This window comes from Anoplopoma fimbria, chromosome 10 (genome assembly GCF_027596085.1).
Source record: "Anoplopoma fimbria isolate UVic2021 breed Golden Eagle Sablefish chromosome 10, Afim_UVic_2022, whole genome shotgun sequence".
Classification (NCBI taxonomy): Eukaryota; Metazoa; Chordata; class Actinopteri; order Perciformes; family Anoplopomatidae; genus Anoplopoma; species Anoplopoma fimbria.
In genome coordinates, this window is record NC_072458.1 from 12,855,956 (window position 1) to 12,882,013 (window position 26,058).

The 26,058-nt window shown below is 37.2% G+C and overlaps 2 protein-coding genes across 3 annotated transcripts; one reads left to right on the forward strand and one right to left on the reverse strand.

Moving 5' to 3' along the window:
- The first annotated feature begins 1,784 nt into the window (after positions 1-1,784).
- Positions 1,785-15,541, forward strand: bmp8a (bone morphogenetic protein 8a). Its single transcript, XM_054605486.1, has 7 exons — positions 1,785-2,759; positions 7,970-8,162; positions 9,062-9,210; positions 9,375-9,554; positions 10,058-10,137; positions 14,630-14,740; positions 15,051-15,541. The coding sequence occupies exons 1-7, from the start codon at positions 2,222-2,224 to the stop codon at positions 15,198-15,200; spliced, it is 1,401 nt and encodes a 466-aa protein (XP_054461461.1). The 5' UTR covers positions 1,785-2,221; the 3' UTR covers positions 15,201-15,541.
- zgc:91910 (Zinc finger protein 706-like) lies at positions 9,981-24,423 on the reverse strand. 2 transcript variants are annotated; one of them, XM_054605488.1, is made up of 4 exons: positions 24,330-24,423; positions 22,722-22,872; positions 20,317-20,438; positions 9,981-10,088 (listed from the first exon to the last, which is right to left on the reverse strand). In XM_054605488.1, the coding sequence occupies exons 2-3, from the start codon at positions 22,854-22,856 to the stop codon at positions 20,343-20,345; spliced, it is 231 nt and encodes a 76-aa protein (XP_054461463.1). In that variant the 5' UTR covers positions 22,857-22,872; positions 24,330-24,423; the 3' UTR covers positions 9,981-10,088; positions 20,317-20,342. The 2 variants fall into 2 exon arrangements, with proteins under 2 accessions (XP_054461463.1, XP_054461462.1); XM_054605487.1 differs by lacking the exon at positions 9,981-10,088 and adding an exon at positions 17,018-18,542.
- Positions 24,424-26,058: the final 1,635 nt, after the last annotated feature.

Below are 26,058 nucleotides of genomic sequence, written 5' to 3' on the forward strand. Positions count from 1 at the left end.
TGTATGTGTGTATATATGTATATTTCTATGTATGTGTATATATGTATATATGTTTGTGTATATATGTATGTATATATATGTATTTCTCTATATATGTATATATATGTATTTCTATATATGTATTTCTATATGTGTATATATGTATGTGTATATAAGATAAGATTATCTTATCTTATCTCTTATATGTGTATATATATGTGTGTGTGTATATATGTATATATATATATGAGTGTATGTATGTACACGTGTGTGTGTGTATATATATATATATGTGTATATGTATATATTTGTGTGTATTTGTGTACACAAACTGACTGACAATAGGTAGTAAAGATGTATCAGACCAGTCACAAATATAACTCATTAACACATTGACTTATATATATAAGTCAATGTGTTAATGAAATAACAAAATTCACTGAAAAAGTGAGCTTTTAGTTGGCAAGCTTATGCTTCAAAAAGTAAACCAGTTAATTATAATTAGAACTTATGCTAACATGTTCATAATACCAAACCTTCATGTGTTAGTTTGGAAATAACTTTGGACTTAACTTAAACATTATTTTTAGATATAATGTTTCACAGTTTTTTTAAGCACAATGTCAAAAAAACTTTTAAGTAGTATTAACTAGCTAACATTTTTAAGAAGAAAGTTAACTTTAGTGTAGCTATCTAAAAAATGGTTTCAGGTAAGCCAGCTAGACACACAGTCATCTAAGCATTACGTGTCCTAAAACACCCAAAAAAGGGAAACTAAGGAGTAGAAAAATAGATGAGAGAAGTAAAATAAATAGTTTTGATTAATTTTTATCAACTGATTGTAGCAAATTACAAAAACAAGACTTTTGTTTTACTGCAGCTTATTTAAATTGTTAAACAGTATTATTTAATGATGCAATCAGTGATTTTTTTTTACTTGTCTGATGACTAACTAGATTACAGCTTTTTGTTTTGGGGCTACAAAGTTTGATATCCCTAGAGAAACCGAATCCACTTTTGGCTTTGAATCTGTTACGCTAGTTGCATGTAAGTAGAAAATCGCTGCTTTTTAATGGGGCATCGGGCCACTTAACACACTTCCTGCCAAGCCGCCTGAGACTCAACCCGAGTAGCTATGAAAGGAAGCAGTCATAAGAAGATGAAAAGGAGGTGAGAAGGAGAGAGAAAGAGGGATGAGGTCTCCCAAAGAGACCACTGGGAGGGGTGATGATGGGCTAGAAGCAGGAGAGAGAAGTTTAAAGACTTGAAAGAGGGCGAGAGGCGGAGGCTGGGAGGGAAACTCCCTCTGAGTTATGAAAAACTGTAACCCTCTCTGAGCTCCACACAGGACACACTTTCACTGCTGCACAGCTCGGCTTTTAAATGCACAAGAGCTGCCACACATTTGGAGAAACCCAAGGATTTACAAACGGGGAAACACATTTTCTGGAGGTTACCGTTTTCATAAATTGGATTAAGAAAGACATCTGGAGCCCCAGAGATGTGTGGGTGGGATGCGGTCTGGAATGGATGATTAAGCACTCAAAGATGACTGGATAAAAGCTTCCAGCAGTGACTGCTCCACAGTGGAGGATTCTCTCGAGGTATCATGTTGAGCGTTGACTCACTGCAGGTGTGAACTTCATTTTTCCTTGTGAGGCCATGGAGGACCGGGAGCAAACCCGATGACACTCCTCTCCGATTTCACTCCGATCTGGGGCACCTGCTCATCACCCAAATTGCTTTCCATCCCCCGAGTTTACAACTTCAAAAGCGCAGACGGATCTTCCAACGGGGCATAGATTGTCTGTATTCAAAACAAACTGAAAAGGCTTGTAATTATGCCCTCACTCTCATTATCTCTGTTTCTTCTGCTGCACGACTGAGAGGTGAAGAGAGAGGAGGATCAGAGGTTGAGGAGTCTTTTTCTTTTTTCTTTTTTTTTCTTTCCTTAAGATTAGAGAAGGTAGAGGAGAGAGAGAGGAAGGCAAAGAGGGGAGGGAGAGATAAACAGAGGCAGATTAAGGCGGTAAACACGTCACATCCCAGAGCCAGTTCTCCTCTAAACACACCAGGCATAGATCAGCATCAACACAGACAGGACAAACTACAGCGAGTAGAAAACACTGTGGTTGTCAGTCTGGAACTACTGGAGGGAAGATAACACTGTCAAGAAAAAAAAAAGCAGATTATTTGTGAGATTAAGAATATTTTGAGAAGAAGAAGCGTGCAAACTGCAGCCATGGAAGTTTCCCACAGCTTCTCTTGTCTTTGCAGCAAGATGAAACTACAGGACCCAAGCAGGAGCCGAGTCCTCCACACTAGATCCACCTCAAGACCCCACGGGCCTCTCCTCCACCCCAGGACCCTGCTCCTGCTGCCCCTGCTGCTCCTCCTCTGTCTGTCCTTGTGGAGCCAGCAGGCCGAGGCCCTGGTCCATTCTAGCTTCAGACGGCTCAGCGGCCGCGAGAAGAAGGAGATGCAGAAGGAGATCCTGTCCATCTTGGGCCTGCCGGGGCGACCCAGACCCCACCCGCCACTGAGGCCGCCCTCCTCCGCACCACTCTTCATGCTGGACCTGTACCACGCCATGTCCGCTGACGGGGGGGAGGAGGAAGGGAATGAGATCATCGTAAACGGACCGGGGATGGGGAAGTTTGGAGGGGCAGAGAGGTTGGCTCAGGTCAGCCACGCGGTCCTGCCCACGCTCAGCACGCACACGCCGCCGCTGGGCACGGTGGTCAGCGAGGCCGACACAGTGATGAGCTTCGTCAACCTGGGTAAGTCATCCGTTACTTTACACCTGTGATTGGATATATGAGGCAAACGGGAAGTGATGAGGTTTACATTCCTGGAGCCAAGACTGCAGGAAGAGCACTGGGCTTTAAATATAGTCTTTATGCTTTGGAGCATACAATTTCTGGGTCCATCACGTTATGCCATTGGGCCCCAAAACATTTTCCCATAGATTTACAATGGGAACTGTACAGATATGTAAGTCAGCAGGTCTTTTTTTTTTTTGGTTAAATCAACTACCTGGTACGAACACTTCATTAAGTCATAAATGTTGTAACATGCACTAATAGCAGAGTACAGAGTTATTTGACTTCCTTGGTTTGTGTGAATGAGCCAAGCGGGTGGTTGTGGTGTCAAAGGAAACGCTAGTGTTCCTGCTCAAAGGGCCCATTAACGCTGAAGCAGTGCCGTAGATCTGGGTAATTTGATATCGAGGAAGTCAAACTGTTTTGGCTTCACGCGCAACTGAGCAACTTTTATAAGAATGAACAAGGCCTCCAACGCTGTATCCAGTTCTCTTCCTGCTTCCATGGTTTGGATGAAGGAAAACTGCAGGGAAAGCAGTGGTGATGGAAAGTAACAAAGTGCATTTTCTCAACTAATGTAGAGGTACTAATTTACTTTATGGAGTACTTCCACATTTAGCTACTTTATGCTTCTACTCCACTACTTTTAATTGGGAAACTTTTTATTTGACGATATTATCTGACTGCTGTAGTTTCTTTTGAGATTAAGATTTTATACAGAAAACCTATATGAGTCTTTAAAATGATATACTAGTACAATCTATAAATATATTTATTTTTTAATTAGCTCCAATCTCGGCTACAACATAAGATTAATAACAGCAGCAAAACTAAAGTTATGCAGGGTTGCTTAAAGGCCAATGCTTTCTTGCCACAGACTTGAGATGAAAACATTTATATCGCTCTCCTATCATATGAAGCTGGAGCAGGAGGCTAGCTCAGCTTAGCATAAATACTGTAAACAGGGGGAAAGAGCTAGCTTGGCTCTGTTTAATAGTAACACTCTAATGAACATGTTATGTCTCATTGGATTAATTAAAACAAAAATCAGTCCAAAAGAGAAGCATATAACCCTAGGTAAAACCACACATTGTCGTTTTTTCATTTCTGTTTTTGTACAGATTAAACAAAGCAGATATAACATGTCAATTCACTAATAACTAAGGTTTTGTTATCACTGGACACAGCCAGGCTAGCTGTATCCCAGCTAGCCTGAAAACAGTCATTATTTATGCTAAGCTAAGCTAACCTGCTGCTGGCTGTGGCTTTATATTTACCAGACAGACAGATTGGTATGAATGACAGAGCAGTTTTTGACTTTGCAGTTTTGGCTACAACATTTAAACACTGAAGGGAGCGTGAACTTGATGACACTGACAGTGACGTGTCGCCGCTACCGTTTTAGTTTCTCTACTCTGTAAATTTCCACAAAAAAATCACCCCCACAGAGGATTAAATCCAATGTCAGTATGACTGATCTTTATTGGTAGGTTTCCATTTCAACCCAGCATTCCTGAATTCACCAGTCTCGCTCCACTGCTGCTGCAGCCAAACTGGGCTGGGCGTCTGTAAATCGCTCCAGGGCTGAGGAGATCTCTGGTAGGATGATTGATTGAGGGCAGCCATTGATGATAAAAGTACAAAATCTGATTAGTAAACATAACCGGAAACAATTTAGATCCTCTCCTAGAGGAGGGTTCTTCCTGTTCATCAGTTAAATAAGAAGATACAAGCTCTCTCAGAAAGACTAGAAGGTAAAAAACATAAAGATTGCACCCTAATAGTCTTAACTATTTAACCTCTCATAATAGTACCTATCAAGACTGAGTAATTGATCTCTAAATTTGATTAAATTGTCCATATTCAGTGGGTTTTAGTGACAAGGCCTGGAAGTAACTGTATATATTTTTTTATACCTCCAAGCAGAAAGTGTGTTCAACAATTAATCAAAGGCAGGTAATGATAATGGATATAATTGTTATTTGCTTCTGTAAATATGCAGGAAATACTGTTAAACATTGCCAGCCAGATCCTGTGTGAGTGTTAGTGCTTCCGTCCAAACCACACAGTAGCCTGAGTGATGCCTATCTATAAAGATTAAACATCCTCTTCTCAATGGCTTCCTTCCTCCAGCTCCTCCAGTATGGGATTGGTGATCTGCACCCAGTTTACCGTGGGAAGCATCCTCCTCTCTGTGCTCAGCGTCGCTAATGAACTCGCTTCAAATGAAGGGTTTCTTTTTTGAAATTCTCTTTTGTTTTGGAGAAGAAAATGCAGCCTTAAATTTATCAGTCAACACTGCAAAAAAACACAGCACTTCATCCTCCAAACCGCCACCATGTTGTAAACAAAGGTGACTCAAAAGTGACCGATGTCTTCAACAGAGACCCTCAGCACACACCAGTGAAGCTTTGATTCTGGATTTGTATATAACCTCCATGCAACACAGAGAATCATAGTCATTCAACATGTTGTCATTTTTGTGCACTGGTTATGCAGATATTTAACTTAAGTAAAATATAGCAATACCACAGTGTAAAAATACTGTGTTACAAGTAAAAGTCCTACATTCATAATCTTGCTCAAATATAAAGTACAATTTTAAGTCTTTGTATCAAAATGCACTTTAAGTACCAAATGAAAAAGTACTCCTCATGCACAATGGCCAATTTCTGTTTAATTTAAATATATATAGATATTTATTATCACTGGGTTATAATTATTGATGTATTAATGTGCACATAACTTGAATGTTGAAGCTGGTAAAGATGGAGCTTACTTTAATTGCTAAATATACTGATGGGTAGCTTAATCTATTATAACATATCACACTTATTTAGTTGATTTGTATTTTCTGTTCATAATTTGAATCTGCAAAGTAACAATAGCGGTCAGATGAATATAGTGGAGTAAAAAGTGCTAGATTGGCCTCCAAAATGTAGTGGAGTAGAAGTATAAAGTTGCATAAAATTGAAATACTCAAGTAAAGTATAAGTTCCTAAAAATTCTACTTGGGTATAGTACTTCAGTAAATGTACTTAGTTACTTTCCAACCCTAGCTGGAATGTTCTGAACAGTGTTTTTTCCATAAGTCTTTTGCATTTGTCACCTGATCCTCTGCAGATACTGTATGCTTCATCAAGTTTCTATTCTGTCACTAATCTAATCAATGTGTGTAGTTCATGTAAGTTGAATCAAACCGGCATGGGTGTGTGTTCCTACGCATATGTAATGGGAAGACGCAGCTGGTTAGAATTAAAGGCCCCACTGACACACACCGAGAAATAAAAAAATCGGTTCGATGCGAGATGAAAATACTGCTGTGGAGGGAGCGACTAAAAATACCGGGCAGGGCTGCAATTAGTGGTGTTTGTGCTGAGCAGCTGCTGTGGTTCAGGGCACTAAGTGTCTCTAATTACTGCTGTGTGTGTGTGTGTGTGTGTGTGTGTGTGTGTGTGTGTGTGTGTGTGTGTGTGTGTGTGTGTGTGTGTGTGTGTGTGTGTGTGTGTGTGTGTGTGTGTGTGTGATATGAGCACACCCAAACCATCAAGGGTGTCCTGTCTTTAGTATCTCTATTTACCATTTTGTGTGTGTGTGTGTGTGTGTGTGTGTGTGTGTGTGTGTGTGTGTGTGTGTGTGTGTGTGTGTGTGTGTGTGTGTGTGTGTGTGTGTGTGTGTGTGTGTGTGTGTGTGTGTGTGTGTGTGTGTGTGAGAGTGTGTGTGATGTTGGGGCACGCATGCACCAAACCCCAGTGACCAGAGCTGCGTTGTGTCACTGCTCGGCTCCCCACAAGGACACACACACACACGCACACACTGCGCTGGTATTTGTGCGTTCGCACACTCACCTCTTCATCTACATACTGTTCTTTAACAGGAAGTCCACATTGGGATGTGTTTCAGTAGTTTTTTTTTGTTGTTTATGGCAGAGTGAAGCGGAACATCACATGTTCGCCACTCTGTCATCTGTTGCGGTGCCCTTAAGCAAGTTCAGTGGAGTGCGATGCAGGATCTTGGTGAAAAAGAGCGAACACGCCTCATAAATTTTCTTTGTGTAAATAAATCTCAGAACTGGCGCAGAATAAAACATTTGTGGGGGAAAAAATATATATACATATATATATATGTGTAGATATGATTTTTTTCCTTCTCCTATGAGAATAAACACAAACATACCCAGTTGGTACCAACTTTGTTACAACTGTGCTGAGATGAGGAGTTGAAATGGTTGAATGTAATGGTGGTGGAAGAAGTGATCAAGTAAAAGTGGCAATACTTCAGTGTAAAAATACTCAGTTTCAAGTACAAGTCCTGCATAGTTTTACGAGGGGTGATTCAATATTTCTTTGTTTGGCATAACTCTCACTAACCACTAACTGTGTTAATTAATGAGTTTTAGAGGAGCTGGTAGGTTGAGTTTCTTACCTTCGGGCAATGCCAGGCTCGCTGTTTTCAGTCTTTATGCTAAGCTAAGCTACCTGGCTGCAGGATGTAGCTTAATATTTACTGTTAAGATATGAGATTTTAAATATCAATCTTCTCATATAACACTCAGGCACAAAAGTCCAGAACCTTTTACGTATTTCCATTTTATGCTACTTAATACTTCAGAGAGAAATAGTGTACTTCTAACTTCTAATTGTTATAAATTGTACTACACATCTGTAGTTAAAACTACAAGTACACTCTCTTTCTGCATGACTACTTTTACTTGTGATAACTACTATCTGATGATTCTTACTTACTTGTAGTATTGCTAGTTTTACTGAAGTAAAGGACTGATTACTTCCACCACTGTTCTCTGTCCTTTGTGTCATTGACTCATCTCCCAGTGATCCCAGCTCCACACCTTCACACTGTTCCTTTTCCTGCTCCATTTTCTCACTTTCTCCTCTTACATCTGCTTTAAACTAAAACTGTTCCACATCTGAATCACACGCCTCTCTATCTGACACATTTCATGAGCCTATTTTTGTCCCTGTTTTTTTGTTGATTTATTTGTAGGGTTTTATTTTGAAGACAATAGAACTTTTTAATCAACAACAAAACATCCATGAATCCTTTAGCCTAAGCCTACATGTAAAATTTCAGTCTGAAGACTTGAAGCAGTGCTTATATCTTTTTACTTTCCAATGTGTTACACATAGAAATATCTCTCTCTCTTGCAGTGGAGCAGGAGCGTGACCTCCTGCAGCCTCGTCCATACTGGAAGGAGTTTCGTTTCGATCTGACGCCCCTCCCTCAAGGGGAGACGGTGACAGCGGCAGAGTTTCGTATCTACAAGACACTGACGATGGGCCAGAGGGCAAACCGAACGCTGCACATCTCCGTCTACGAGATCCAGCGAGAGAGCAGACACAGGTTACAATTGACATTTTCTTTTTCTGTAAAGACCTTTGTTAGTTAATCATTAAGAAGCAACTGGATGTTTTATCTAAGCCTGAACTTTGCCTCAATAATAGGTCACATTTTTACTAAATAGTTGCTAAATAATTAGTGATTTGAAACTTCTGACAAAGGCACCAAGATAACATTTTCCCATACTATTCCAGGGCTGTGTGGAACCACAAGATGGCACCACAGGTTAACAAACAAACTGTTTCTCATTTTGTGGGGCGACTTCTAGTCTTTATGATGATCAGGATCACTCGCAAACAAACCTCAGTTCTTTCATAATCTTCCCATTGATTGGTAATGTGACTAAAGTCTAACTCACAATTTTTTTTTTTATAATAAAAAGATTATAGCAAGGTATTTTAAAACTTCCAGATGGAAGAGTTAACCTTTGTCACAGTGTTGTTGATTGCAAAATCAGGGAAAACCAGTTTCTTCTTTAGTATTTTAGGGTGTGGCCAAGTAATTAAGAATACCATCCTTCAAACAGACTTAAAGGGTTTGAGTGTACTTGAGAAAAGCTATGAATATTCCAAAAGATATTGAGCCTTGACATCTCCAAGTAAATGTAGTGTGAAATTAGGAAGAAAGAAATCCCTATGGACACTGAGAGAACTGCATCTTTGCAAATGAAATGAATGCCTGCTTTGATTAGGAAGGAATGTAACATCCTGCAAATTTTCAAATCATTTAACGTATTGTTGATCAAGACCAATGTAATTTGTACCATTGTATTTTGTTTTTGTAGCCATCTAGGATTAAAACTATCGTCTAGTTTTAAAATGAAATGATTTGCTTGATAGTTAAATATTTTAGGTTTATCTCTCTTAGCTTTCTTCTTGACATTATTTTTGTCTTTTGTTCAGAGAACCAGAGCTGGTGCTGCTAGACATGCAGTCAGTGCCTGCAGGACAGGAGGGCTGGCTTGCCTTCGACGTCACCTCGGCCTCCAACCATTGGCTCCTCCACCCCCGCAGCAACCTGGGCATACGTCTCTATGTTGAGACAGAGGAGGGTGGGTACACCAGAGGACCATCATAATCCCCTTTTATTTGGTGTAATGTACTTATTGGGCGATTTACATCAAAAGTATTTGAATGGTTTATTTTAAAGTACAGAGTAGAACTGCTGCCAGTACTACTGACGGAATTCTACTCATATTTCTGTATCCTCTCCCAGACCGTTCCCTGTCTGCAGGCTGGATCGGGTTGGTGGGACGCAGGGGCCCTCGCTCCAAACAGCCCTTCATGGTGACCTTCTTCAGGGAGAGTCAGGTCCCATGCCGGCCGCCACGAGCTGTCAAGCCACATCCCCGCAAGAAGAAACCCAAATACGACCTCCCAGTCCCCAGCATCCATAGTGAGGTTCCAGGCGCCCACGCTTTGTGGGATTACAGCTCTGAGTTTGATGGTTTAAAGTTATTTCAACCCTGTCACCAGTTGTTTGTGTCTCACAAGCTCACAAGGTTTAAAAGAGATATTTATCTGTCAAATTGGGACATTTCAAGATTGAAGATGAGGACATAATCCGTCATTAAAACACAGATTCCTAAATGTGAATCAATAGTTCAATTCATAAAATCTATGAAGAAATAAGTGCAATGAAGAAATAACATCAATGTGTGTTATTATGCAGATATTAGTAATTCATTTGACTTACGTAAAATTTTATCGAAGGGAACCCAACCTCGGTGACCCATTGACCCATTGTATTTATTGTGGCTTATAAACATCATCATTTAAAATATACCTTAAAATATAGAAATCATAGTCTGACGAGATAAAGTCTTGTTTTGAAATCCTTTACCTTCGTTACAGTGAATATTCACTTGGATCTTACAATGTTCTTTCTTCTCTGTTCAGATCGCAGTCCTGTAAACAGCGGCGGTCAGCCCTGTAAAAAACATGAACTCTACGTCAGCTTCAGTGACCTTGGATGGAAGGTCAGCTCTGAATTTAAGTTCTATGATTTTAAGTTTTAATGAGTAAGGCTTAAGGACATTCATTTTACTTTTTGCATACAAAAGCAGTATCATTGTTGAAGAGGAGAAAGCAGGATAATTTACTGAGCTAAAAATAATCTATTATATTACCATGTGATGGGTAAACACCTACAATAGATGCCTTTGGGAAACCTGGGCTCTAACTACAGTTGTTCTTAGTCGCTTTGATACATTTCTCGAATGATCCTTAACAATTGCAAAACAGTAAGTGCATTTCTAGAAACAATTCGTTTAAACAGCACCACTCAATAGATTACCTGCCCGTAACTTATATTTAAAAAAGACATAGTTTGATCCATCCATTATCTTCAACCACTTATCCTGGTCATGGCCGCGGGGGGGCTGGAGCCGATCCCAGCTGATATTGGGCGAAGGCAGGGTACACATAGGCATAGTGTAGCGTGTTGAAAAAAGCCATAGCATAGTATGCCAAAAAAAGTAATTGAATAGTATGTCGGAAAATTGACGTATAATAGTTTTTCCAATAACAGTATAGTATGTTGAAAGAATGCCATAAAAAAATCATGTTCATAGTATAGTATGTCAAAAAAGACATAAAATATAGCCTTTGGAAATGAACCATTAAAGCCATTGTATGTTATTTTGCAAAAAGGAAAAAAAGTCTATTTAGTATGTTGAAATTATTCATAAAAGTCATGTATGTTGAAAAAAGTCAAAGTATGGCATGTCAGAAAAAAAAATCATAGTATAGTATGCTTAAAAAACAGTCAGAACATAGTATGCCGGAAAAAAGTCATAGTATAGCATGTTGAAAAAGACTAAAAAAGTAAGTGTCCAGATGTATAGCATGTCCAAATTAATCATTAAAGTCAAAGTATAGTAAGTCAAAAAGTCCCCAAAAAGTCATAATATAGTATGTCGCAAAAAGTCATAGTATAGTATGTAAAATAAAGTCATAGTATATATAGTATGTTGAAAAAAGTCCTATTATACTATGTCAAAATGTATCCAAAAAGTAATATAGTATGCCCAAAAGAATTTATAGCATAGTAGGTTGAAAAAGTCATAGTATTTAAGTATATAATAAAAAATTAAGAAAATGAATAGTATGTCGAAAGAAAAAAAAATCATTGTGTAGTCTAGAAAAAAATTCAAAGTATAGCATGTCCAAATTAATCATTAAAGCAAAGTATAGTATGTCAAAAATCATAGGATGTTGAAAAAAAGTCATAGTTTAGTATGTCAAATAAATTCAAGTCATAGTATGGTATGTCGAAAAAAGACAGTATAGCATGTAGAAAAAAAAAAGTCATAGTATAGTTTGCTGAAATAATGTCATAGTAAAGTATGTTGAAAAAAGTCATATTATAACATGTAAAAAAAAAAGAGTAATAGAATAGTATGCCGGGAAAAAGTCATAGTATAGTATGACGAAAAAAGATCATAGTCTAGAATGTCAAAAAAATAGTCATGGCATAGTATGTCAAAAAAAAGTATAATATAGTCAAATAAATAAATGTCATAGGATAGTATGGCGAAAAAAAGTTATAGTATAGTATGCAGGAAAAAGGGCATAGTATAGTCTGTCCAAATTATTCATAAATGTCATAGAATAATATAGTCACAGTATAGTCTGCGGAAAAGGTCAAAGTATAGTATGTTGAAAAAACTTTTTCTAAAAGTCACATAGTACATGACTACATACATGATTCAGTACGTCCAACTCAATCATTAATGTTATAGTATAGTATGTCAAAAAATAAGTCATAGTATAGTATGCATGAAAAGTCATAGTAAAGTATGTCAAAATGTATCATTAAAGGCATGTTGAAAAAGACAAAAAAAGTCATAGTATAGCATGTCCAAATTAATCATTAAAGATAAAGTAGAGTATGTCAAAAAGTGCACAGTGGTGTAGTGGCCAGCACTGTTGCCTCACAGCAAGAGGGGCCTGGGTTCAATTCCCGGGCTAGACGGCCTTCTGTGTGGAGTTTGCAGGTTCTCCCCGGGTTCTACGGCTTCCTCCCACAGTCCAAAGACATGCAGCTTAGGTTAATTGATGACTCTAAATTGCCCGTAGGTGTGGATGTGAGGGTGAATGGTTGTCTGTCTCTATATGTCATGTAATGTAGTACATGTATATGTAGTACATAGTATAGTATGTCCAACTGAATCATGAATGTTACAGTATAGTATGTCGAAAAAAAGTCATGGTATAGTTTGTCGAAAAAAGATATGGTAAAATATGTCGGAGAAAAAAAGTAATAAAAAGTCAAAGTATAGTGTGTAGTATACAATGTCAAAAAAAAGTTATGGTATAGAATAAGATAAGATAATCCTTTATTAGTCCCGCAGCGGGGAAATTTGCAGGATTACAGCAGCAGAGTGGATGGTGCAAACAAGAGACAAAACAAGATCAAAACAAGTATTTTAAATAAGTAATAAATACAGTAAAGAATATTAAATAAGTAAAAAAAGTAAAAAAATCGACATTAACTAAAATATTATATATACAGACTAATAATAGAATAATTGTAGTATTGTACAGTGTATTGCACATATTTATATAGTCGTTTTTTAGTGATGTGTTGTCTACTGGGAGCAGAGTTGGTTGTGCAGCCTGACAACAGCAGGAAGGAAGGACCTGCTGTACCTCTCCTTCACACACCGGGGGTGAAGCAATGTCAAAATAAATCATACTTTCAGAAAAGTCAGAGTATAGTATGTTGATAAAAGTCATAGTGTAGCATTTCGAAAAAAAGTAATGGTCAAGTACTGGCGTAGTGTGTTGAATAAAGACAATACAAGTCATAGTATGGCATGTCGAAAAAAAGTTTAAAAAAAAGGTATTTGATTTATGTTGAAAAAAGAAAAAGTCATGTATGTCCAAATGAATCATAAATGTCACAGTATAGTATTTTGAAAAAAAAGGTTTTAAAAAGTCATGGAATACTATTTTGAAAGAAAATCCTACTAGTATGTAAGAAAAAAGTTTTAAAAAATGTCATAGTATAGTGTGTCTAACTGAATCATGCATGTTATAGTATAGAATGTCAAAAAATATATTTAAAGTCATTGTATAGCATGTCGAAAAAAAGTCCTAGTATACTATGTGGTAATTATTAAAAAAAGTTATGTATACAATGCTGAAAAAAAGTCAAGGTATAGTATGTCAGAAAAAAGTCATAGTTTAGTAAGTCAGATAAAAGTCATAGTATAGCATGTTGCAAAAAAGTTAGAGGATAGCATTATTAAAAAAGTCAAAGTATAGTATGTCCAAAAAAGTCATAGTATGTTGGAAAAGGACATAAAAATCCTATGTCGAAAAAGTCAAAGCATAGTATGTCGAGAAAAAGTGAAAAAAGTCATAGTATAGTATTTCTAAATACGTCATTGTATGGTACGTCGAAATAATATTAAATTGTATAGTATGCTGCAAAAAGGCATGGTAAGGTATGTCAAAAAAGTAAAAATAAATTATATTAGAAATATCGAAAAAAGTTTAAAAGAATAGTGTCAAAAAAAGAAAAAAAAGTTATTGCAAAATAAAGCTTGCTTTTTTGCCTACATGTACTCAGAAATGTCTTCAACTGAAATGTATCCGTTATTGTCACGCTTTATTACTTTACTTGTTCTCAAGCAACCAAAACTACCAAATATGCTAGACAGATTATGACTGCTGATTCGACCATATTGCATGTAATGGCTTACGAAATGTATACCTAGATGTTTTGTGGGTAAGAGTTGCCCACAGAGAACCAGTATAATACATATCAAAATGTATTATACTGGTTCTCTGTGGGCAACTGACATTTCAATTGCTATGACATAAGCAATTGAAACAAGAAAGCATTTTCAATTGGATCAAAGGAACAAATAATTGTTTATATGATGTTCACAGTGACTAGATGTTGTTGAGGACAGGTAGTTTTGACTATTTTCTTTCTGATCTGAGAAATGTACCAAAGCAACTGAGAGACAGTCTCATATTAAGTATAACTTTGAAAAGTAGACTATGGCTCATATGTACTGTTTTTGTTTGTTGTATTAAAACTAAGAAATACATCAACTGAAGTGTAAAAAAGTTATCTGCTGAGAGTGAAGAATATTATTCATTTATGAAGCAACTTTCTCCAACATTCAAGATCATTTTTAGAAATCCTGAAATTTCCATTGTATTTTAAAAAAAATACAATTAACATGTTAAATGAACAACGATGTAATATTATAATATATAATATAATTGTTAAAATAATTAATAAGTGCACATTTAGATTTCTGTTATTTTTAATGGCATTTTTTAAGTCGTAATACATGCTTTTTCATATCAGTAGGAAAGGTAAAGGATCCATGGTCACATTCATTCTCAGCCGTTTGATAATTACAAATTATGTCTAATAATATTGTAGGGATATTTCTTAATAGATTAGATAAGAAGTTTTGATGACTATATTTCTGTGGTTCTGCCCAGGACTGGGTTTTGGCCCCGACGGGATATTCAGCTTACTACTGTGATGGAGAGTGTTTTTATCCTCTGGGCTCCTGCATGAACGCCACAAACCACGCCCTAATCCAGCAAGTGGTGAGTACAGTAATGACTCACATCCCACAATTTTCCACTAAGTGAATCAAACACGTATCACATACTGAAATACTCTACGATAAGTAAACTCCTTTTTCATGACTGTGTCTAGAATTCCATACTAACATGCTATTTAGTCAATTAAAAATGAATTTGTACTTTCGAAACCGTAGGATGAAAACGAAACCTGTGACAGTTAAATCACACTTCAATTTAATTAAATTAGTTCAGACCTCACAAATTATCGTTTGGTCACATGAGGTTAAATATCTAAATAGAAATCTAAATATGACTGTGTTTCACTCTGCAGGTCCACCTCCTGAAGCCCGACGAGGTTCCTAAGGCATGTTGCGCCCCTACCAAGCTCAGCCCCATCTCTGTCCTGTTCTACGACGACAACAACAACGTCATCCTCAAAAAACACCGTAACATGGTGGTTAAGACATGTGGGTGTCTATAAGGGGCCAAAAAGGTTCCACTTCGGCACTGAAGAGTCCAGTCCTAAACCAAACAAAATGTACATGGATGTTTTTTTTTTTACACAGACATTACCTCTGCTAACGTAAAAGGTTTCTGCTTACAAGTTGAATGACAAAGGCAGCAAATATCTACATTTTACAGGCTTGTGATTATGTGTTTGAGTTCTGATTTAAGAGCAAAAGAGTCTTTAATCAACTTTTCAAATTCAAAGTTCACTGATCAAATCAAATCAGCAACTTTGATCCAACATTTTCTTTTAAAATTGTACTTATTTAATTGTATGTACTTATTTAATTACCTTTCACCAAACTAGAAGTTTATATTCCCTTCTTTTTTAGATTTATTCTCCTTAGACAGGTTTAAATGTCAAATTAAATGGCAAAACATGCTTTTTTTTTTTACTGTATCAAGAATAAATTAAATGACAGCACTACTATTGTTGCAACACAATGTCTATATAAAGAGAAAATTGTATTGAATTAATAAAACAATATTCACATTCTCTTGTCTTGTGGTCATAGTTTTCAAAAGGACTAAAGAACGCTAATAGCTCAGTGTAAATAATACAATAAAAGGATTTTTGGTCGAACAACACATTTGAAGACGTTACCTTGGGTCTCAGGAGTATTGTCGAAGGCTTGCACTAGTCACTAGCCTAATTATTAAGTATAAAATAATATATAAATGAGTTCCACCTCTAACAGCTGCAACATTAGAGTGATTGTAAACGATGATGTAGGCACACGCGTTCGCTATTTGATTGGGTCTCAGGAGTTACGACGTGTCCTTCCCTGATTCTTCCCGCCTCTACCACGTGACACTTTTCCGGAAGAAAAACAAAGTCTGGTCTACCAGTTATTCATTTCAACAAGGATAACAAATTACAAGCTTTTATTGCGTTATTGTCTATGAAAGCAGCTGTTGTGCAGTGAAATTCTGCATTTTATAATACTACTACTGCCTACATGCACGGGAGGCAAGCTATTATTTGAGCGCTGCGCGACAATTCCCGTGTCCACATGCGTTTTTAGCCGTTCTTGGAGCGCCGGTTTTGGGTGAGGCCAGGAAGAACGAGTACCTGTTGGAATAATGTCATCAATGAAGTCATGATTCCCCAAAGAATGGCGAGAAACCTTTCGAATGTCCATATCGGCATTGATCAACCTTCGCGAAATATTACATCTGCACGTGGAGGGAGCAACAACAAAGACGAGGGCGCCCGTCAATGTAATTACAAAAGTAGCATGACCTGAGTGACAATGGCTGACTCCAGAAAACCGCGAATGCATTTGGACTATCTCGACAAGTGGTTTCGGTCATCATCCATGAAGTCTGTAAGGTCATCACCGTCTTCCTGGGGCCCTGAGTACATTAGAAAACCGAGTACAGAGCCCGAAGTGAGGGATCTTGTGGTCAAATTCTACAAAACACACAGTATTCAGTACTCAGTATTCAGTACCCTGGGAAGCGGCGTAGTCTAGGGGGTTGGTGCTTTAAAGCTGACACGCAAGCCACTCTCACTTTTAGAGCCTAACTGGAGCCGGTTACTCTGCACAGCTGTGGGGGAAATGTGCACGGAGAGGGCCAAGCCAGCCCACCCGTTAAGTGAAAGACATTTTAGGTTAATGAGGAAGCTGTGGCCAAACAAAAAAGACTTTGACGTGCCGCTAAAGTCTAGGTAATTGACAGGAAACATGGGTGGATACACACATACAGCCAACTCCATAGCTGTATTAACCATCACAGTTTTCATAGCTTCACATACAGAGAATAAGCTGAGAAAACCAGTCATTTTATATACATTGTTCAATTTATTGAAAAGGGTAAAAAAAAAAAAATGGACAGTGAAAGCTAATTAGTTAAGTGTTTGCCTGCTAGTGAATATATTAAGAACCAAAAACAACAGGGATTAAGCATTTTGGCCATTATGAAAAAAATCTTTAATGGTCAATCATTTGGGTCAATTACAGTTTCTTTAAACAATTAACGAGTGCAAACAGCTGAAAATGTAAATGAACAAAGAGCAAATCTTGTCCTGGTTTAACGGAAGTGGACCATGGATGGAGTTATTGCCAAGATTATGTTGGGAAAGTAATCAGAGGGGAACGACATTAAAAATGAGCAGAAGTAGAAGAATTTGGGAGGAAAAAACTACAACATACTATCAGACTTGCTTGGTTGTTTAACGTGAGGTACTGTTGTAATGTGTTACTGAGTGTGGACACCTGTGGAGCAGCAGCACAGAGGAGGGAAAGCTATCGAGTCTTGTTGGACAATAACTGTGAATCTCCAAAAATAGTTTGAGAAACTAGTATTTTTTTCAACAAAAATACACAATGGGACTTTAGACATTTTAAGAGGCCAATGGTTATGAAAATTGCAATTATAATTTAGCAATTATCTCTCTTATTTCTTAAGGTGAAAATAAAATGTTACAGGTAACTCATCAGCAGTACCACATCCATTTAAGAAGAGTGATCAATTAGACCCTTTTACAGCCAACGCCATCAAAAATAGCCATGCACATTTTGGCAATGGAAGTGGCATTTTGCCACAGCCATCCAGACGAGTTAGCAAGCTTTAGAGATCGAGTTAAACTGTTAACAGCATCAAAATGCCTCGTGGTTTCATGTTCATTTGTCAGAATCTACATTCCAAAAGCGTTACGTTACATGCTCGGCTTCTCCAACAAATGCATGTATATATCCGGTCATTAAATATTGGGCCACTTGCTAATGTACTCTACCCACTCACTTAAAGCACACAAATATGAAAAGTAAACTCGTTTAGGTAGCATTCGTGATCTTTGGTGGTTAATGCGCTTGCATAGCTTGAAAAGCTATTGCTCTTTGCCGTACTTCCGATGCCAAACTGTGTGTGCAAACTTTCTTACATCATCATGGTTTGAAATCTGTAAAAGGGTTTATATATAGTTTGGGTCTTATGTGAATGTGAACTCCATTCATAGCTAGTAGCATATTCAAAAATAGTTGTCATTTTTTTCCCTTCCCATGGTAATTCTTTCAGACTCATCACATCTCCCAGTAATTATTCAAAAGATCATTTTATTCAGTGTTAGCAGGTAGGTCCCCTCCCCCATGTGGAATAGCAAGGTAGTTGTACATAATAAATATAAAAGTGGGGTGCTGGTGTATTTGGTGACCCCGTCATTATAGTTTTCTCTTACACAAACACACATGTACGGACACAGCACATCGCTCCATCCCAACAGGTTGTCCATGAATACTGATGGGTCCCAGTGTTCGTCATCAACATCCTTCAGGTGCAGTGATTCAATGTTTAGTCCGTGGTCATTGTGTATCTGTAAGCAACAGTTTTTTTGTATTATGGTAAAAGTTGAAATATATTAAAGACCAAGTAAGTTAACAAAATCCCTCCATACGTTTTTTGTAAATGCTTATTTTTGTTCCAAACCGACTAAGGTTTAAAGCCGTTTCTGATGTTGTGTTTCATAGAAACTAGCAGCATAAGTTGTTTTACTATAATAAACCCACACTCAACTCTACACTGGAGTGTACGACAATGTAGACAAGTTACAATAAGGCTGCATTTCTTATGGATAGTGGCAAAGAAGCATATCATTGGAAGGAGTGTTAATGCTGACTAAATCATATGTATCCTATGCTATTTGGGATACATGGCCTTCAATACAAGACTTAATGGTAATTTTATGATTGTCAGATTAAAATGCCACCGGGGCTCCTTGGATTTATCATGAGACAGTGGGCTCATATGCTTCCATTGCTGGTAATAACCAAAATAATAATGATACTAAAAATAATCATAACTAGAGCTGTACCGAATAGTTTTAATCATCTAGATTTAATTCATAATTTTGACTTTCTAAATATTATTATTAATAACTTACAGAAACATTGCGTGATATAGTCAACTATCTATTAGTCCAATAGTCTGTGTTTTTCACACAGAAAGCGACTCGGCGCTCAGTCCTTTTCTCTGTAATTGCCAATTCAAAAGTCAAATTCTATGAAAAAAAGATAATGTAATCATATCGAAAACAAGTTTTTATAGAACAAAATATGCAGTCAAAAAACACAATCTGAATTTTCACCATCCTTTTGGGGTGATATATAATGTGACATTCAAAGCATATTTAAAACACCTCCATTGAGGCTACGGTTGTAAATAAAACAAAAGACAATATAGAGACAGTTTAGCCCTAATAATAATTTTTGTAACGCAATCACTTCACGTCATGTTTCATAGTAAAACTTTCACAACAACTATATAATGATAGATTGATAACATTAGTTAATTCACTTGGAAATTATTCATTTTCTGTCTACAATTAATCGCCTTCCTTTTTGAATTCCCCATTGCATTTCTGTTTCATCATCAAGTGCATTCGGGAATTTTTCTAAACGTAAAAAAACAGTACTAGCGACATTGGGTTATCGAATGTGCAGACGTTCGAGAGAAAGAAAGAGCATGTGTATGACTAGAGTATGACATTAGCCGTAATGTTATAGCTGTGAACATAGCAGTGTGTGTACTTCTTACTGTGCACTTCAACATAAATTGTAATTATTTATTTACCTAAGAGAAATGTTACTGGTTTTGTTGCAGATTCCGATTTCACTTGCATAGAACAATTCAGCAGTATGCTATTTGTGGCATACATCAGTAATAAGTCATACATCTGGAAAATATGGCTTAACTCACAGGAAAAAGAAACTTCCAAGTCAAAGCTATTCATGGTCACACTATGAATGTTGTCTTTATAATCCGTCCTTTGTTTGTCAAAGTGGACACAATTTTACGAAATCATTATCCATACTGTTGTGTGAAGGTATGAACAGAAAGACATTGACGTCCAAGAAAGTTTATTGATTGCAAAAGTGATTATTTTATCAGTTGGCTTGTTTTTACTGACCATTCGAAATTGCTGTGGGGAAAATAACGCACTGTTTTTAAGAAAGTTACTTATTGGGCGTGGATAGGGTAAAGCGACAGATGGGTTCAAATTTTCAAATTGATTTGTGATTAAATTGCCCAAATTATTGGGGTTTGGTCTGAAAAGACCTTAAGAAAAAAACTTTACTACGTGGTCTTACCAGGTTCAGGTCCAGTCAGCAGTTCTTCATGCCTGAACATCCTCCAGCTCCGGAGGCATGGGGGACTTGGGGTGTTTGCTCTCAAAGTGCTGCTTAAAAGTCTTGGGGTCGGGCATCTGTGTCTGAAAGAACAAATGAGAATTGTGGTTTAATTTATTTTATCTTGTTGCAACAAATTAAACCTAAAAGTAATTTGATAATATTACTATTATTAATATTAGTACTTGAGACACAATGACCACAACCTGTAACACACGTACCAACCTTCTGAACCAATTCTGCTAAAATACAACGACAAGTCCTGGTTTACACTGAGAATTAGTGGAGCAACGGATTATAAAACTCACGGTTCAGATCCTATCACGGATCAGAGTCAGGAATCGGATCACAGATCGGATGGGCACAAAAGGAAAAAAGGGAGCAATTATAACTTTTAGAGATCCGTGATCACGCTTTTTTTGGTCTTCGATTATAATTGCCGATTAATGTTGATCCACATTGTTGTTCAATTACAGCAGCTGGTCTGGAATGCTAAGATGATTATCTTTTTTTGCCACCGTCCCAAAAAAAAATTTCAACCACTCTGAAGTTAGTGTAAACCCTCAAAAATTCAAGATGTTATCCTTTTACTTTGCTATAGTGTTCTCCTTCAAACAACTGGATTTATTCAAGTTTCTCACCAACACTACCTTTTCCAAGATAACAGTGAACACATCATGATAATGTTATAATTTACCTTCGCCAAATACCCATTTTCACTGAACAGAGCATCTTAATGTAAATGAATGGAACATTCGTTCTACTCCTGTCAATTTAAACACCGATTGGTTGTTTACAATGTAACATTATCAGTGATTAGCGACTAGAAAGCATAAATGCTGATTTACTGATTGCATCATTTACTGGATATTGGAGGATACGATCATCACTTTATTTCACACTGTGATGGTTAACGTTACACTGTGTAATTAATCCGCGAATCACGTTCAGGCCGAACCACAGGGGGGAATCCGTAGGATCACAGATCGACAGCGGTTCGTTAAACCACTGCTGAGAGAAAGGTAAAGTTAAGTTAGAGGAGTGGAAATTCTTAAGGTGCATCACGAAGCAGACATAAATTATGTTGTCACTGCATCGATGCAGAACCCAGAGGGAACCCACAGACACGGAAAGAACTTGCAAACTCCACACAGAGCCAACAGTGCTAGTCACGACATCACCTTTCTAGAACAATAATTTTTACAACAGCAAAGTCACTATATAAAGTCATTAATCTCTCCCTGGAAACAAATCTTAAATGACAATAAAATAAATAATATTCCTGAGCTAAGTTTATATAGAATGAAGAACACAGACATCAGATAGTTCCTCCTATTCTCAGTCCTCCTCCTACTCTTGAAGGTACCGCTGGTAGAGGGAGGTTCTGTCTCAGCCAGCCGAGACGTTTACAAGAACAAACTTAAATCAAGGGTTAGACAACCTAAGTATAGCCCAACTGTATGAACTCTGCCTAAACCGTGCCGACAGCTAGTGCCTAGAGTGCACTATCGAAACAGGCCAGTTTTCAGCTGATTGGGCGTGACCAGTGATCGGACAATCAGTTTCATATTTATGTATAGTCACAGACACGTGACAATACATAAATACACATGTGCCGCGACTGTATGATAGTTTTATGTCAGCGTACAGCGGAACAGACAGACACATCACAGCTACACAAACACATCATATGCTGGTGAGTGAAGGAGACAAAGTTCACAAATTGTCACAACTGCAAGATCAAAATAAGCAGTGGAGGACCAACCTCAAAAACATTTGGATAAACGAACTTAGTCAGACACTTATTGTTTTGTGATCCATTCCTATCATGCTGCACAGAGTGATCACAGTGACTCGCTCTTGCTGAAAGCACGGAGCTAAACAGCTAACCTTCTCTCTAAGCTCTTTTTTAGTAAAATTGTATACTGGGTATAGGTTAAACAAAACGCTATCATGATTAATTCAAATGTAACCTTTTAAATGTAGTAAATGGCAAGAAATTTGAAAAATCCAGTTGTTTAAAGTATTTTTATTTGGCACATTGACATAAAATAGATATTAAAGTATATAAATAAGAACTCAAACATTACCTATTAATTTGAGTTGTTTATATTCTAAAAAAACAGGATAGATGACAGTAATAAAGAAAAAAAATCATTTAAAACTTTTGAAGGTTTACATTTACCTTTGGGTGGTTGAAATGATGCTAATTAAAATACAAAACTATCACATCAAACACATGAATACATCTTTAAAAAAAGATTACAGTAAGTATTGCACATTTTCCAGAGAAAAAGTAAACCAGATCCCAAATAGATTCCTACAACTAAATGTGATCAGCAGTCAGCAACAGGTACTGTACTCACCCGGCAGACGGGGCAGGTGTGGACCAGTGCGGCCTTCGCTGCAGTCTTCTGGTCAGCGGCCTGGCCTTTCTTCTTCTCTGCTGCCTTCTTTGCATTCTTCTGCTGAGACTGAATCTTCTGCTGCCCACGAGCCATGGCCCTCAACTTTGACCTGCAGGAATAACAAAAAAAAGTACCACAGATTACTCTTATGGACCAGATTGTAGATCACAGCTTTTTTTTGCTCACACAACTCGATATATAGTGTTATATCTAATTGCAGGGTGGAAATCACCAGCAGCGGGTACATTTAGGGTGTTATAAGCTGGTCTAAGAGTTCGAACTGGCAGTCAAAACAACTAAATAAATAAATAAATGCAACATTTACTTAGCAAAAGCTACGCATTTGAATATGAGTATTGGTACTTTCCTACAATGTTTAACTACATCCCCCAAAACATTTGTGTCAATTACTCAACCCTGAAGATACAATCAATGGCCATGATTATGTTGACACAGCTTTTGGTCAGAATCTGCTTTACATGCTTTACTTGATCTTTACATTTACATGGGCTATGCCCATTAGTTACAAGCAGGGAAATCATAACGTTAGTACATACACTAACAAGTGCATACACCTACAAAAACTACATTTAGACAAAATTGTGATCGCTTTACAACGAAACAGTTCCACTAATGACATCCTCGAGAATAATCATAAACTACTTAACATAAAACTGAACCTTGTTTACCTAATTATCTGACAGCACGTGGCATTAACTCAATGTGTAGGTTTGTATATACGGTTATTAACGCTGCATGCAGCTGTTGTGAGCTGATATCTATTTAACAGTAACTGATTTTTTATTTGTGTATCAAAGTAAGTTAGCTCAGATGCACGCGCCTCCTTCCAGTCTCGCTTAAATGTAATTATGATACAACAACAACGCAGGCTTCATTTCACGTAAATCCAGTGTTTCCTTTCGTTTCCTGCACATGGCAACATTGTTCACCCAATGCCAAGGCGCACGAGAGCTGGAGAGAAACATCAAACAAGCTAACATTAGCTTGAACTGCTTAACGCTAGCTTAATCACAATCGCGTTATTCATTAATAACACCATTTGCGTAACTTGGACTGTCTACTTGTAAGGCTGTTGCCGCCGAATACCAAACTTAACGTTACATTTTGAATTGTTTAACTCTCGACTTCACAAAAAACACCAGAGGCTTTAACTAGTTAGGCTAGATAGCAGTCAAGCTAACACAGCGTTATACCTTTACAGTATGAAACCGGTCCAGCAACAGCCCAACGTTATTTTTCTTTTATTTGTAAAGGTTCGCATTAATAACTATAGGGTGGTATGTCTAAATGGAACTTGTTCTAAGAGACTAGTTAACTTGTTAGCATCTTCCAAACAGGCCTTTCGTCCACCGGCGCCGCCTTGCTAACACGGTTAGCTAAGCTAGCTAGTCGCCAAGAGTGCTTGTGACTCAGAGCTACGACGCAATACGATGTTGTGGGAGAATAAAGAAAACAGTTTCCAACACAAATCACTGTTGGATAACACCGTAATAAATCGCGACTATTACATATTGACACAAGTATTCTTTTTTCAGGCGGATTTACCTTCGAGATTAGACTCTCTTTGCTCTATTATCGGTCTCTTTTCTTGAAAACCAGAGGAAACTTCAGAGAAGGAGTTTAACCAACGAGATAAAACCTGCCGAGAAACGAGCAGCGCCGCCAGCAGGACTGGAGACGAACTGCAGCGTCCCAGAGGTTAGCTGGTACAGACTGCTGTACTGACGTACATGTTCCAAGGGACCCGTTTCACCCTTATACTATGTGCTTTCTTTTGTTCTGGGGCAGATCAGCATGTACGTATGTACATGTATGTGACACAAAGCATTGAATTAAATGCCCAAAAAAATAAGTTAAACTTGTGACCTAATTGTCTGATTTCATCTCCATCTGATCGAATATCAAATTGATATTTCAACAGGCAAAAAATAAATAAAGGATTCAGAATTTCTCTATCAGAACTTTAACCCGTGTGTAAAAGGGTTTGAATTAAACAAAAATCTAAATGCATTAAATGGAAATGGAAATAAAAGTTATAAACCACATTATTGAACCGTTAACTCATCAATATATATTTATATAAATCCAACTAAAAACCAATACTTCAAGAGTCAAGACAAGAGCACATAAACTGACAAATGAATATCCCAACTGCTCTGAAAGAAACAGCCCATATATATGAAGCGTTCATGTGCAAACTCAACAGTTTGATTGATATTCCTATGACCGCACCAAAAAAAAAAAACATGACTTGAAGTGAGGAAAATAAATCAAAAGATTTCTGTTTTTGAACTCTTCATGGGGAAACATTAATGTGAGATGATTGTTTTTTGGGTTACATTAAGTAACTCCCTCAGAGCTGAACATGGCATGTACATTTAATTTCTTATTTATCTATTTCACTTCATCAATACAGCTACATTTGATACCCACTCTTGTTAAGTCTAAGGTGGTATTTTAACAGGTAAAATGAAAGAGTCGTACTGTTTTACTTAAAACTGTAATGAGTCCTACTACATTTTAAGAGATAAGTCTCCAAACTGAACCACAATTTACATGCAGATGAATGGAGATGATGAGGGATATTTGTATTATCATTAGAAACTGTTGAAGCTGACCGTTAACTCTCAAGAGGGTTTATTTGATATGATGATGACAACAATTAACTTAATCAAGAAGTAAACACATGCATCTGTGGGGTTTATTATTATCAGAAATGAAAGGTTTATAATCTGAAATCTCAGCATATTTCAGCCCTGTTTTCAAAAATTCTTTAATTATTGTGTGAAGCTTTCACCATGAGGTTTTTGAACATTATAAAACATTATTTGACATTCCCCTGGCAAACGACAAGGGTGAATAGCCATTTTACTCTGTCCTCCACACTGAGAACAAGTTAATGTGCCCCTTTATTTAATGAAAATGACAAATAAACCATCACTGTATTAGATTGTATTTGCAGAATTGAATAATTTATATATACATCTATATATAGATATATAGATATATACATAAATATATATATTTGTTACAGTTTCCAAAATAACTTGATTTACCCCAAACTGAACATTGCAGCTGTTTAATGAAAATTACATTAGACTTTTTGTCAAAATCATAAGTATCACTTCGGTGAGACAGCTTTATTTTCCAAGTGATTACTGGGTATTATTACATATTTTATTGTATTCGTTGACATGGTTGTGTGATCTGGTGTCTTTTGCACCCTCAATCAAACTTAAGTAAAATTATCACGTGCATTTCCCCTCAACAGGAG

What these genes read in the sequence shown, in the direction of transcription:
- bmp8a (XM_054605486.1), top strand. Translation starts at nt 2,222, where the DNA reads ATGGAAGTTTCCCACAGCTTCTCTTGTCTTTGCAGCAAGATGAAACTA. An exon ending in TCAGTGACCTTGGATGGAAG is followed by an intron (nt 10,138 to 14,629) that starts GTCAGCTCTGAA and finishes GGTTCTGCCCAG; the next exon opens with GACTGGGTTTTGGCCCCGAC. An exon ending in ACGCCCTAATCCAGCAAGTG is followed by an intron (nt 14,741 to 15,050) that starts GTGAGTACAGTA and finishes TTCACTCTGCAG; the next exon opens with GTCCACCTCCTGAAGCCCGA.
- zgc:91910 (XM_054605488.1), bottom strand. Translation starts at nt 22,856, where the DNA reads ATGGCTCGTGGGCAGCAGAAGATTCAGTCTCAGCAGAAGAATGCAAAG. An exon ending in ACACCTGCCCCGTCTGCCGG is followed by an intron (nt 20,439 to 22,721) that starts GTGAGTACAGTA and finishes TTGTTCTTTCAG; the next exon opens with ACACAGATGCCCGACCCCAA.